Source organism: Sphaeramia orbicularis, chromosome 12, assembly GCF_902148855.1.
Source record: "Sphaeramia orbicularis chromosome 12, fSphaOr1.1, whole genome shotgun sequence".
Classification (NCBI taxonomy): Eukaryota; Metazoa; Chordata; class Actinopteri; order Kurtiformes; family Apogonidae; genus Sphaeramia; species Sphaeramia orbicularis.
In genome coordinates, this window is record NC_043968.1 from 33869013 (window position 1) to 33884580 (window position 15568).

Consider the following 15568-nt stretch of genomic DNA (forward strand, 5'->3'; position numbering starts at 1 on the left):
TAAAATCTTATTAATGGAGCAATAATTTAACAGCAGACCACAGGAATATTTAATAGAGAGACCAAATAAAATAAATGAGACAGACTGGTAAAAAAAAATATAGACTTAGTAGCTTTAGAGACCCGTAGGAGCCATGCCCTTTACAATCAGATATATTACAGATTAACCTCACATCTGAAATGTGTAACGGCAGCACAAGTAGAGAACAACAAAGAGATGTCAGTAATACAACCTTATATATTATATACAAAGTCAGCTACCATACATTAATGTGTGGTTATATCAGATCAAGGATGTAGCTGCAAAACCCTTAAATTTAACAGGGGTGCGTTCTGTCGTGTCTGAATTGAACGTGTCATTGTACAATTGTGTCATTTGTTTCAAGTTACAAAGTTTGACTTCAATTCACCTCAGCTGTCAAAACAGTGCAAAACAAGCTACATATGCACTGGGGGATTAACACATTAATCCATCCAGTGTTCATTATGCAAGAGTAATGATTAAGAGCAAAATAACAACAATAACTTGAAAAAAAAAGAAATGAAGATACCACTAGAAGAAGTAGGTGTCAGTGTTGTTTTTTTAAAGTAACTATGTCTTTACTGTACATGCTTGTTTCTAGCAATGCAGCAAAAATGAAAGCTGACAGTAAATCAAAGTAACTGTCTCTTTTCTGAGCCTTTACCTTGTTTACTGTGAACACAGCTTGTACACACAAAACCTAAACCTGAAACAGAAGCCATTTTTAGTGCTTTTCCAGATCATTTCCATTGGTGTGTGTTTATAACCAAACCACCTTCCTGACTCACAACTGCCCCTTTTCACGCAAACATACAACAGCTACTGAAAATATACACTATTACACACTGTGTGCGTGAAATGCCTAAACTCACACAGTTAATACAGAACATGCAGTGTACAGAAAACACAGAAAAACACATGCACATTCAGCTGGGTTGTTATCAGAGTTGTAAATAGCTGTAGTTACAGTATTTTCCAGGGAGGACCTGCCAATAGGTTAGAGTTCTTTAATAAATACAGTATTGAACATTTCCCCTAAGAAGCAACAGGGAGGTAAATGGAGAAGGAAAGAGAAGCAAAGAGAAACTTATGGAGCTCAGGGCTGCAGGGATCCAACATGTTCTGCATTTTGAAACTCCTGCAGCTCAAAACATCTCCGTTCCTGTATGTTATGATGTACGCTGACAGTAGCAACCTGACATGCCTCTCAAAAAGAGCGTCATATCTCCAAGATTGTTGTGTAATACGACAGTAAGCGAACACATATCTCAATATCTGGATCTGCTGTTCTAAAAACACACTCAACACATGTGCCACAGCTGTTTTCTCACATGTAGTAATCCAGACTATTCTGTCAAAACGTTTTAAAAAATCACTGTCCACACTTTCCAGACCTGCGGTGCAGCTCAGGGATCAAATACAAGACAAATGAGAAACAGACAGAAAGAATGGAAGGAATGACTGCACTATAAGGAAGACATTTAGCCTGGCTTTCTGAGAGGTGTTTCAGAAACCATTTAGTGAGCAGCAGAATCAAACTTAACTCCAACAATATTAATATATAAACAAAAACTGACCTGAAAACTGACCTGTGAAACTCTTTGCAGCAGTTAAAGTCTTTGGATTTACTGACTTTATAAAGTGTACAGTGTGTATGCTCCTACATGCTTTTATTACATTACACGGCCTGAAATAGTGAGCGTATGCAGTGTGTGTTTACTGAGTCCACAGTGTTTCCAGTGTCTTACTGTACTATGAATTAATCCCACTGGAGATATAATTTTATACAGCACTGTGTGTGTCAGAGTTTGTGTGTTTGTGCCTCTTTATTATCCTCTCATGACTGCCTACCAGAGTCTTACTGTACTATGAAACAACTCCAGAGAGAAACATTCAGCTCGCCTCGGTGACTGCCTGCACCAGTGACATGATGAAATCAGGATTTTTCTTTCCTCACAGATCCCTCTGAGACACACTCATGCACACATATTTGAACAGTATTTTGTAATGTGAAGTGACTTCATTTAAGAACCTTTAATCAGTATGCAGTATAATCTCTCACTAAACTCCATCCTACGCAGGCTGATGTCATCAGTGAAGAGCAAGACACTCCATTTCCATCTGATAGCTGATCGATCAGAACACAGCGAGCTGGGCACTTGCAAATTAAAGCAAGAAATTACATTTTATTTCTATGTATTAGTAATGAAACTGTTTTATTAAATGGTGAGACATTTGAAGGCCTTTTCTTAAGTATCACGATTAATTGCATTCTTCATGTGTACATAAAAACTCTATGTTGCATTTAAGATAAAAAGCTCTGTCAGTTCTTTTTATACTCTGTCAAGAGTGTTGAATAATATCTTCTCAAGGATGAAACAGTAAATAGTGTAAGAATGTAAGAATGAATGTTCCTATACAATTTCTATAGGTTCAGTAAAAGCTCCACAGCTGACCTTTAAAATAGTGAAAACTTTCTAAACTCTATAGAATGAAACAACTGTTACTTTGCAGTCTTTCTTCACTCATGGAACTAATACCACTGAAGACCTTTAAAAATGCAAAACACCATAAAAATCTTTCTGAAAATGCTGCGTGTGCGAGCAGATTGCTCTCTTGTGTTTCTCTGCAGTACAAAATCCCATTGCACAAGGAAATACAGTCGGTTACTGTTTCAATCTAATGTGCTATGACGAGTTAGCCACCTTACACACTGAGAAGAGACTGTGTGTGTGCCTGTGTAGTTGCCCATGAAGATGGAGAGAAAAAGTGATAGGGTATCAGTTGTGTGTGCTGGCTGGTCTTCCCGCCTCAGCAGGGATGTGCTACCGCTAATTAATAACCAGGGTCAAACTTAGATCTGTTAGTGATCCTGTGGGCTTTTGGCAACTCAATGGGAAATCCCACTGGAGGAAGTGAGCTGCACTAAAAGCAGCATGTGCTGCTCATATGTGGTGCTTCCTTCACTGTCCTGTCAGTAGATCAAACCAACACACCCTCTAAATCTGAGTAATGCACATTAAACCATACTGAGCAGCTTCACGTCCTCTCAAAATGTTATTTTCAATTCATGTCTTTCATAAGTTTTATAGAAACTAGTGACTGTATAATCTCTTCACTAAGGTCATCAGGAGAATGGAGCTGTGAATTTATACACAGGAAAAAGTGAGAAAGTGAGGGGAAAAAAAGGGAGAAAGGCTTGAAGATTAATGTGTAGAGGTGTGCGATTATTCCTGTGTCACTTGTATATGTGATTTAGGGGCTTTGTGCATTAACAAGTACTACTATCTTACTATCTATTCATGCTTAAAAACACTTAAAAAAACACAACACACAACTAAGCTCAAAAGAAAGATAAGATCATGATGGTAAATAGGTTACATTTTAGATTATGACTTACACATAAAGGATGCACAAACAGACACATTGATTGGTAACAAAGATTAAGATGACAAGACGATGTTAAAATATTTAGAATGAAAGACATCAAGACAAAGTAGAGAAAAAAGCACATGACCGGCGGATCATCATAGCAATAAGGAAAGTCGCACTGCAATAATGGATGGATACTCAGAATTTATCAACTTAAGATGAAAATCAAATCAAATCAAAGAAAGAGATGAAATGTTGGAAGAGGAGACTTAGAAGAGGAAATTCTGTTCAGGTAACAAAGGATATTAATTTTTTTATGAACAAATGTGGGAAAATTCACTGTGGTCACTCACACAAGAATGAGCAATACTTTTTGACAAGAGAAGACCCAAAATACTGCAAGTAGACGGATAAAATAACAAGAAAATGAGACATTGAAGAATGATTGTGAGAAAGTGCAAAATGAAATGAGAGAATCACAAGACCAGAGGCAGACCACAACCTCATAGATGGAAAACACGTAAGAAAGACAAAAGAGGAAGAGCATGCTGAGCACATCCACAAGTGATGGGATCCAGATAAAGACGACGCTCACCCTTCTGTACAAAACTGTGGATCGAGGGAAAAAAAGAAGGCATGTGATTGGCTAGGCCCAAATGCCCTCCTCATCGTCCTATTGGTTAGTTCAGTCCAACCGCAGCGTGAGTTCAGAGAAAGTAGAGAGTTATTAGTAAGTAAAGCTGGACAGTATTGCAATGTTAATGTTAAAAATAATAATATTAGCTGGTAACAGTTGAAGCAAAAATAAATAATGCATTACCCAAAGATAGAAACATAACTAGAAGGAAAGGCAGATTCAATTTAGTGGACTAAGAGCATGCTCTGATCCACATATGTAAGAGACATGTGAGTAAATGGATTTGAAGAGTTACCCCTGGTGCAGGCTCTTTGTCTTGGTCTTACCTGATCAGGGGAGGGCTTGTGGTTGTTGGGCTGCTCTGAGTTTGGAGAGGAGACCTTTAGGTGGTCATCCTCATAGTTATCGGCCATCAACTTCATCCGGTTCTGGGTCTGCAGAGAGAGAATCGTGATATTGAGTATCTTATATCTTATGTGCACACAGAGAAAGACTTTACAAGCAACTCAACTAAAGGGTTATAAAACAATAAAATGTAATGTGGAATTCAAATATTTCTGGTCACAACAGACAAAATACAGTAAACCAGTTCAAAGATTCCATTTTGAATGTATTATTATGTTTATTCTATTGTTTCATTTGTATTTTTATTTTTACTGTTTTTAATTATATAGTCTTTGTAATCTATTCTTGTATTTTATTGTCATTTTGCTTTTTTATTCTTCTCTATGATACTGTTCTTAATTGTACAGCTGTTTTATGTTTTAATCTATTCTTGTAGTTTATTTTTATTTTGGTTTTTATTTATTCTTCTGTAAAGCACTTTGGTCCACTGTGGTTGTTTTAAGGTGCTATACAAAAGAAGTATATAGAGAGAAAGCTTAATTGTTAATCGTCCCCTGTAAGTCACTTTGGAAAAAAAAACATCTGTCAAATGCATAAATGTAAATGTAAAATGTAAATGTAAACTGACATAATTTAAATAGTACAGTGAGTGAAACAGGTTGAGAAGAGGGGATGAAACAGATAAACTGGAAGTGGACATGACAATTTTACCCCAGTACTACACTTAACAGTACTTATATTTAATAAGTATATTTTAGACTTTATAATACACTTAATTTATTTATTGAGTAAGAGATGGAAAAGCTTTGATGAATGTATGTGTATGTTACCCTAACCTAAAAATCAACCAGACTTATAGTCCAATCACAAAATGCACTTGTACCAGTGTAATTATCCTGTATTCAGTTTGTCTGTAACACAAAATTTGTTTAATACAAATCCCCACTGTTTATTTTGGAAAAAGAAAAAGTTTGCTCTTATATACTGTCATCCACCTCCATTGAATGTACAAAGCAAAAAGTTATGTTAAAGCAAAGAGTGTGGGTACGTGCAAAGAGGAAAGCCCTGATCTTGAATTACTTCGGGAGTAAATTTGCAGCAAGGAGGAAGAGAGGAGAGTTTTGGACATTTGCCACGAGCTTTGTCTGTGCCAAAATATTCTCTACGCATGCTGCACTTGCATTTGACAGTGAATGAATAATAGATAAAGACAACAAAATACAGAAAAAGAGGACTTTACAACTGTCAGGGTATGATGTTGCTCTGAATATTTGGTTGGTAGACTGTACCATACTGTATATGGCACTGAGAATGATATGGGTAACACACACATTCCCACATTCAGGCACACACTTATCTCTCAAACACTCCGTCTTCACGCCACACCACCTGTTGTGTAGCTTGTTAACTCGTGCAGGAAAATAACAGGCTTGTTAACTTGCCACTTAGGGAGAGATCCATAAAAGCTTAGAAAAACACTATCACACACACACACACACACACACACGTACACACCAGTCGTCTAAATTACTTCATGAACGGTACACACAAAGCACCGGCACATAATCATGAGCAATCGCACATCACATCAACACATAGTGTGTAGTTTAAAGCTTTCTGTCTTCTCTCCTTTACTTTTCTGCATCACCTCCCCTCTGCCTCACATGTTATACTTTGAAACTTTACAGTAGGCCAAGACCGAGGGGGGTGGTGGAAGGGAGTCAGTCTAAATCTGTCAGTCTTGTACAATCTAAATCCCCTTAGCCTCTCACTGAGCCCTGCAAGGAACAGGGGCTTAAGCAGGCCAAAGTGAGGTTCTGTGTGTCCGTGTGTTTTTCTGTGTGAGTATGCCCCAAATGCCAACATTAATATATGTTTGTTTGAAAGATATATGAAAAATTACAATCTGTATGTGAGTGAGCAAGAGATAGCCCTGCAAAAAGTGTGTTTCACTTAGTGTGTATGTGAACATGGGATCATATATGTCTTGGTGTGTGTATGCTGTGTCTATGGGCATACAGTAAATCAAACTGAAGATAGCCTCCCCTGCTGTGCACACACATATATTACTCATTTCCTAATTTTCGTACAATAGTCTTAAAATAAACATACAGATATTTAAAACAAACATAAAAAGTAAACAGTGTATTTCACAGGAATCTGTATTGGAGCTATAAACGTGCTGACATCGAGGATATTATAAAAACTGAAAGTAATAACCCCAACAGTTTTCAACACAAAGATTAAGCAAAAATTACAATAAACAACGTAAAACTAAAACAAAAGAGAATTACAATAGCATTGAAGCAGCATTTTACAATATGAGACCCCATGTTCTCAAATAAAAACTTTCTGTAATACTTGAAATACCACCAAAATTGAATAAAACAAAACAAAGTACATGTGCATGCATAAAATGCATTTCCACTACGTGGTACTGGCTCGACTCAACTTAACCTTTTTGCATTTCCATTACGTAAAAGTACCTGGAATCTGGTACTCTGTACTATTTTTTAGTATCTGCTCAGCTGAGGTTCCGAAAGAGGTGAAGAGATACCAAAATGTGACGTGTAAACACTCCAGACCACTGATTGGTCAGAGAGTTGTCACTGCATCATCAATGCACAGCCTGCCATTTTTAACAAACCAGATTTGGAAGTTGACAGTTAATATACCGGCAGGCTAATACATCCATGATGACAGCCCGCAAAACAACACCGTGGTCAGTCCAGGAGGTTCAGACATTTATCATGGTTAACCATAGGGAGGATGATCATCTGAACCATAGTCAGTTCGGCAGGGGATGTGAAGGTGGAACATTCTGTATAAGAAACCGATATTACATTTGATCTTTGTCTGTAACCTGCTGGTATGATGTGAGACTGGCAGTGCACTTCTCTAGAGCAGATACCAAAATATCTGTATTCATTTTCAGCAGTTTTTACCTGGAGGTTTAGAGAGAAGTCCTATTGTACCCTATAGAAACTATCCTGAAGTAATGCAAGAGCAACTGGGGAGGGAACAAAGGAACAGAGAATTGTGTGATCTGCATAATGGTGGATACACAAGTCTCCAGCAGAGCAAGCAGTATTATTCATATACACATATACATATAGACAAAATAGTGTAGGACCTGGGATTGAGCTCTGGGGTACCCCATGGTAACTGGGAGAAGCTGAGAAAGATTCTAACTCAACACACTGTACCCTAAAGGTATGATAGTTACAGAACCCAGAACCCAAACATGTCTTTGGGATCCTGGAGGTACCTAGCCGACCAGGCTGCAGTCAGCTATCTTCTTTTTTCTGATAAAAATCTATCACCACTTAATATTCTAACGGCTCATGGTGATTTAAAGCCATTGCAGAGGCTGATAAAATAATATTCTGTTGAGGACACAGGAAATCTGTGTGGTTATTCAAAAAAGACAAAATTGTCTAGATGTGTGTTAGTATTAAAATGGAGGATTCATTAATCTGTATATTTAGGCTTTGACCATAATAAACAGGGATTATTAACAAAAGTACTGCACCCAACGTGGGGCTTGAACCCATAACCCTGAGCTTAAGAGTCTCATGCTCTACCGACTCAGCTAGCCGGGCCATTTAAGGACCCTACAAGGTGGGTTCAGAAAATGAAAGATGCATTGGTGACTTATACAACAAGACAAAATGGCATTAAGCTTCTAAAGCAGGGGTCACCAACCCTGGTCCTCGAGAGCTACTATCCTGCATGTTTTAGATGTATCCCTCTTCCAACACGCCTGATTCAAATAATAATCATCAAGCTCTGCAGAAGCCTGATAACGACCGTCAGGTGCACTGGAAGAGGGAAACATCTAACACATTCAGAATGGTAGCTCTGGAAGACCAGGGCTGGTGATCCCTGATCTAAAGTAACAAGCTGTTTGATGAGTCTGAGTAAGAGAGCTCCTGACAGACAAGCACATGTGTCCAGAATTAACATGACGCTGTGGGACAACTGCTGTGCAGGCAGCAGTCCGAGGGAGTGATTGCATAACTACAGTCCAAAACACTGTATCGCCCAACGTGGGGCTCGAACCCACGACCCTGAGATTAAGAGTCTCATGCTCTACCGACTGAGCTAGCCGGGCTACAGCTCCATGAAAGTTGACCACACATCCACCTACATGCAGCTTCATCTTTTAGAGTATTGTGAAGCCTGACCAGTTTTAAATGACCAGTTTGAAATGACAGTAAACTAACTAGTATAGCCTATCCACACCTGTGTCCACACTTTATTCGCTCTGTGCCAGTGCACTAGATAGGTCAGACACCTTCCACTGTTGTTCTGAATTAATGGTAAACATTTTCTTGGTTATGTCTTGAGTGGTGCTGAGTGCATAATGCTGCAACAGTGCATTTGCAAAATATTGTCACGAGAGAAGTTGCTTTGGTGGTATGCATGAGGAGGTGTGTAATGGTGTTAAAATGACTAAATACATATAAGAGAAAACTGGACATTAAGGGACATGTCTTTGTCAAAAGTTGGCATTATCGGTGTGTAGTTGCAGCTTGGATGTTGTTCGTTGACATCAAAATACCAAACAGATGATGAAGCTGTTGCACATGTCATGCTAACTGACACTTGGTTACAATAACAGATGAGGAGATGATTCATTTTGTTAAAGGCCTGTAATTCAATTTTTCACCTTCATTCCACAAAACACATCTATGGTGCGAGGGAAAAAGTCAAAGAGAGACAGTTGAAGAAAAGGGGTCTGTTATGCTCATGTTAAGTACATTTCTTTCCCCAGACAAACTTGGTGTTTTCCACAGACATTAGGACTCATACTGAGCACAAAACTCCACCGCCCAACGTGGGGCTCGAACCCACGACCCTGAGATTAAGAGTCTCATGCTCTACCGACTGAGCTAGCCGGGCTTCACACAATCTTCTAAAGATATATTTGTGAAAGAAAAGATAAAGAACGCAACCTGTGTCAAAAGGTTGCCTCATTTGTGATCTCTCTAAGCTTTGTTCAGTCCCTATCTCCCTATACTTTGGAAAATACACTCCTGCCTTTGTCCCCCTTCCTTCTTCCTTCTTAAAGCTTTCCAAATCTAAATAATCCCTCTAGTTTCTCCTTGCCTCCGTCTTCCCATCTCGGTCTCTCAGCGCTCTAATAGACAGGACTTTCAACAGTGAAATGTCCCTGTGCTTTAACAAAAAGCACCTAACACCCTGCTTCCTTTGTCTCGCATACTCCCCCTTTTCTTTAATGATCTAAGCTGATTTGGACTTTCTTTTTCTTCTCTTCATATACTTTATTTTTCTCACTCACTCTCCCTTTTGACTTTTGAGCTCCTTAACATGCCCTTGTATCCGTGACTAATTCCCTCTCCCACTCTTTTCCTTCCTTCTCTCTACAACATGGCCTCATTTCCATATCATTTCCTTTCTTCTTTTCCATGCTCCCTGTCCCATTTTGTCATTGCATTTGTCTTTCCATCTGCTTATTGTGCCCATGTTTCTCCTTTGCACCTGCTCTTTATCCAAACTACATCAAATGTTGGAAACAACAGCATTAATATCTAAAAATGTTCCTCCAGGTGTCCAATGACAAATCCCTTAAATCTAAATCTAATCCTTTCTCCTTTTGGTTTTTTTCATCTGCCACTAACCCATATTTAATACTAAAAGCACAATCCTCTCCTCAAATTAAAGAGGGAAATCAGGGATAAAACATGGGGAGAAATTAGGGAAACAAAAGGTGACAAGCAAAATGTGCATAAATGTAGCAGTATAGAGCAGGATAAGTAAAACTGAGGAAGGGTGAAACAGGGAAACACAAGAGAGGAACATGAAGGGTTCTGAAGCAAGGAAGAAATTAACACCTCCTCTTTTTTCTCCTGATTCTTGTTTCTTTCTATCCTAAGTTAATTTTCTTCTCCGGTCTTCCTTTACATTTTCCCCTTTTCTCTAATTATCAGGAATGCTGACCTCAGCTCACTTGTTTCGGCGCCAACTCTCTCTTTCTCACTTAATCTAATCATCACACCATTATTTTACTCCGACTCCCTCGTAGCCCCCTTCTTCTTTTCTTCTTCCTCCTCCTCCATCTTCTCCCCTCCCCTCCACCCCTCCCTCCATCCACCCGTCCTGCGGCTCTGCTATAACCCACTGACAATGGACAGAATGAAAAACAAATGAACACGGACTGAAAAGACGAGGGAAACTGCTGAGTCATAGTCGGAAGAAAATTATTTCATCGTGATAAGGCTCTGGGGAATAATAGATTAGATTATTGTTTCATCTTTTCTCTGCAGCGGTGAAAGGAGACCCTTGTTTATATCTGCACAATTATCAAAAAAAAGGAGTTGCTGAGCCATGATTTGACAAAAAACTATTTTATCAAGATAAAAAAAAAAAAAAAAAATTAGATTAGACCTACTTTACCCCCTTTCACTGTCAAGAAAGAAAAGTTGTTGATAAGTGGAAAATTGCAAATGACAATGAAAAGAGTTGAACAATGAGGGGAATTATTTCACTGCGACAAGTCTCTGTGGAGTAATAAAGTTGATTAGACCCACTTTATCACTTCTGTCAGTAAGAGAAGAGGTCACAATGGAAAAGAAGACAAAACAATGAACATGTAAGTGTGTTTAAGAGAAAGAAAAATCAATGAAAAAGAACTCTCGGTACATCATCCTGACATAAAAATCATATGTGAGCATAACAAAATGTTTTAGCTTGAGTCAGTCATCATTCTTGCAACTAATCCAAGCCAATCTCCTACAGAAAATCCCATAACATAGGAAGGTATTACTTATGTGTAGAATAATGGTCCTATACATGCTAACATACATGACATTAGTGTGATGAGGTGGCAGCACAACCTTCTGTTAATTGATTATGATGATGTTTTTTGCTGTTACTGTTTTTTTTTCCTTCACGTCTCTCAATTTTTATTTTCAACATTTATTCTATTCATCTCGTTGAAAAAGAAAAAGTGAAAAAAGAAGAGTAATGCCAAACGAGTCTGGGAGAGAGGCAGTGGAAAGGAGAGAGTGACGAGAGCTGAGGTCATCTTGATCTACAGCCTCCTGCCATCGCAGCAGTTTGGGGTCAAAGGTCAAGAGACAGGAAACGCTTTAAGGGATGTACACTTACATTTATGTGTCACACACACAAACACAGGTGTGTTTTTTTAGTGTAAATGCTGCACATACATAAATTCCACTTCCTGTTCTTTGTCTTGCTTCCATTTATCAGTCTATTTTTGCTGAAAGTGTTCATCTCTTCCATGACATTAGTGCACAGTAAGCATCCTCTACTGATACGGGGTTACTGCACTCAAAAGTTTAATTAATACTGAGACAATGGTAAGTGTGACTCTATACTAAGTCTGGCAAATAAATAAAGGTTGATATACTGTATGTAAATAACCAAACAGCCCCCTTGGTCATCTTCTAGTCTATCTTAAAGCAGCATGTGACTTTCATCACTATTTTATTTTCAAATTTGTAAAACCTGAGTGATAGTCTAATTATCACTAATCCATTAATCTTTCTGTGCTTACGCACCTAAATCACTTCCCTCAACACTTCCCTTAACAACTTCCTTCACAAGCAGTCTTTTTGTTTACATACCAAACCGGTACATCATTCAGGGCTTTTCAGAAATTTTGTTGCGAAGTGCATTGTGGGAATGGGAATTCCATGCAGCCGCAGCAGCAACAAACATAGAGACAACAAGCAATGAAACCGTGTCCACTATCGGGTCAAAAGAAATGGAAGGAATCACTGTAAGTCAATTGTCATCTGATAATACAGGGTGTGTGATTGTAAAAAACAAAACTTAGACATCAGTTTCATGGCATTTTCAGAATATGTCATTGTGTAGGCTTACCATATACACCTTGCAAGCATACAGGGTATGGCAAGGCCCTCACTGCTGACTCACTCCTTACAGTACATGTATGATAAGCCTATACAATGATGTATTCTGAAAATGCCATAATAAAAACAAAGATACATCATTGAATGATAAGGTGTGTCCAAACATTTGACTGGTACCTTATGTGTGTATGTCACTTTGAAGAAGGAAACCAAAAAAACACAACAAGCCACTGCAAACTCTATGGTTAAAACACACATGCACAAACACACATTCACACAGGAGCTTTAAGGAAATCTCAGCTGAGATCCATCACTGAGGGACTGAAAATTATGACACTACAGAGAGGAAGAAAGAAACCAAGAGGGGAGCAAAAGCCTTCAGAAACCTGAACACGAACATACACCTACGAACACACACAGTAACACTAACATACGTAGCTGCAGACAGTAGAGTCTGTGTTGTTAGTAACCACTTTGGAGACCCTGAGGTGTCATAAAAGACTTCAAATAGGACAAAGAGAGTGACAGCGGGATGAAGGAGAATGAGAGAGGAGAGTGATGCATGTTATAATGACTTCTTTTGACACAGTTACTCTCTTACACCCTCGGTTTCTCTTTTAAACACAATTCAGATGCTCACTGGCACTCGCACATGCATGATTTTCCCCCCTTTTCCTCTGTGAAGCATTTGTCTTATGAATCCTTTGAGCTGGTACAATCCATTAAGTGGATTTTTGGCAATATTCAATAAGTGTGATGATGGAGTTATTAGCTCTTATCAAGGTTGATGGTGAAAATTTGTTATTTTTTGTGACTGGTAGTTTGGTTTCACAGGTTGAGTCAAGTAAAATGGAAGGTCTCTGAAACAGTTGTGTTTGGATTTATTATGTGTCTCAGGTGTTTTGTGGCTGTTGATGCCATGTGTGCAGTGGATGAGAAGGAGACACGCCAGCTCTATAGCACAGTTCTTTCTCCACTGCTGCTCTGACCTTTGAACTCTCTATTCCTACGCACCAGGGTAATGTAAGAAAACCGCCTGCTGTTGCACATACTCACTGCTAAATGTAAAGTTCTGTTCAGACAAAAGGGTCACATCGAGATGAGATGAAAACTTGTAAGAACCCACAATGCACTGGCCTGCAGCATTTTACAAAAGTTGCCAGTTTAAACCATTCTGCAGTTAAGGCTAAGTTTTTACCCATTTTTATTTCTGGATATAATTTGCACAGTCTTCAAATATAAATGAGGATAGTGACAGTAAGTCACTTACAACAGTTTCATTTCTAGTACTGGTGAAGACAAACATAAAAAAACAAGATGTGTATGCATGGTACCTCAAAGATTTGGGTTTCTAAATGTAAAAATACACTGATGATGATCAGATTGCTTTATTACATATCCATATCCTACAATTCTATAGTGTAGCAGTAGTAGAACATGCAACATTAATGACTGATAATGAAGTTACAGCTGCTATACCATATATAAATATGCACAGCCACTTTTTAGCTTGCCGGCTGACAGGTTGTAAGCTATTGTTGTCATGCGGCGTCCGTCGTCGTCGTCTGTCGTCCGTTACAAAAATTTCAATCGTCTTCTTCTCTGACACTACAATTCCGATTGACTTCAAATTTGGTATACAGCTTCTTTATGATGATGTCAACAAAAGTTACTGAAATTATTTGGATCCGGATCTGATTCTGGATTTGGTACGACTTTGAAAAATTTCCCCATTATAAGAGATAGGAAGTGGATCGATGCAATAACTCAGTAAATATAAATGATATCAAGTTGAAATTCCTACAGTCCAGCCCTGATGTGGAGATGACCAAAACATAATGGTCACATGCTGATCAGGATCTTCTTCTGGATCCGGGAACTTACGCAAAATTTAACATGGGCTCTTATAGGGAAAAAATTTCCATCGTCTTCTTCTCCGAAACTACAGTTCTGATTGACTTCACACTTGGTATACAGCTTCTGTATGATGATGTCAACACAAGGTATTGAAATTATTTTGATCTGGATCTGATTCTGGATTTGGTACCACTTTGAAAAATTTTCTCATTATAACAGACAGGGAGTGGATTGATACAATAAATCACTAATCATCAATGATATCAAGTTGGAATTTGAATTTTTTACAAATCTGATTGGAATATGACCAAAACATGGGCTATTTCTGTAATATAATAAATACACATAATTGGGTGATAATAAATGGCATCTGGATACATTTCCCAAAGCTTTTAATTTGGCCGGTAAGCTACAGGGCCATTGGTCCTATTTTTAATGTTGGAGACACGCATCCAGTTACAGGACTGCATCTGACTAGTACTATGTACTGGCATGCACTTCCACTGTATGTATTACTACTGACTGCCTGTTATTGGGCTGTGTTCAACATCAGTCATTGTCTGTTGTCACCATGATTGAATTGCATTGTGTGATTTTTATGCTGCTGCAGTGTGCAGAGCTTGCACACTGTAATGTATTTACCCAGAAATAGTATACATTTCACATAATATTGGTTTCATACTATTTTTTCAGAGGTTATGAGGTGCAGTAAATGCATCCAAGTTCCTCTGACACACTCTGAGACAGTAAAAACTACAATTATTACACCCCCCCCCTCCCCCCAAGGGGAGGCAAGGGTATTGTCTTTGGTTCAGTTTGTTTGTTTGTTAACACTCTAGCAGCAAAACTGTTGGTTAAATTCACACCAAATTTGGTTTATACATTGCCAGTGACCCAGAGTAGATCTCATTACATTTTGGGAACAGTAGGTCAAAGTTTAAATTTTTAAAGAATTTTAAAAATCTTTTTTATTTCCCCCATTTTCTTATAATGGGTGAAATATCACATGTCTGTAGCAGCAAAACTATCAGTTGAATTCATACCAAACTGACTTTATATATTGCCAGTGACCGAGAATGGATCTCATTGCATTTTGGAAACAGTAGGTCAAAGTTCAAATTTTTTATGAATTCTTAAAATCTTCCCATTTACTTATAGTGGCTGAAATATGTGTGAGGGGCGGGGTTTGTTGTGCCTGGCAGCACTTGTTACATAACTGCATTTACTTTCCTATGTATTGAGTGGCTTTCAGACATTTACTGGACAAACAGGAGTTACCAGCATTTATTATTTCAGTGAGATATATCCATCTGAAGGAAAAATGTCCAAAGTGTATCGTTATTGACATACACTTTATTGCAACTGCACAGCTATTGCCTAAAAGTATTTAAACATACCCTGTATAGATGGATGACATTACCTTCTATAACCAGACACTGGTGACTTGACAAGCTGAGACTCGGACAACGCCATC

At 38.4% G+C, this 15568-nt stretch overlaps 1 protein-coding gene and 2 non-coding genes across 18 annotated transcripts in view; all 3 read right to left on the reverse strand.

The window, feature by feature from the left end:
- The window catches only part of LOC115429445 (ELKS/Rab6-interacting/CAST family member 1-like), a 153496-nt gene that overhangs the window by 26792 nt on the left and 111136 nt on the right, over positions 1–15568 (reverse strand). For 13 of the 16 annotated variants that reach the window (XM_030148867.1, XM_030148866.1, XM_030148878.1 and 10 more), the window contains one exon: positions 4357–4464. In XM_030148867.1, coding sequence (XP_030004727.1) covers positions 4357–4464 — 108 coding nt within the window. Of the gene's footprint in view, positions 1–3988; positions 4067–4356; positions 4465–15568 lie in introns of all 16 variants that reach the window. The other 3 variants (XR_003936786.1, XR_003936785.1, XR_003936784.1) reach the window with 1 other exon arrangement.
- On the reverse strand, positions 8417–8489 carry trnak-cuu (transfer RNA lysine (anticodon CUU)). The gene has a single exon. It is a non-coding gene; the product is annotated as a tRNA-Lys (tRNA).
- Positions 9208–9280, reverse strand: trnak-cuu (transfer RNA lysine (anticodon CUU)). The gene has a single exon. It is a non-coding gene; the product is annotated as a tRNA-Lys (tRNA).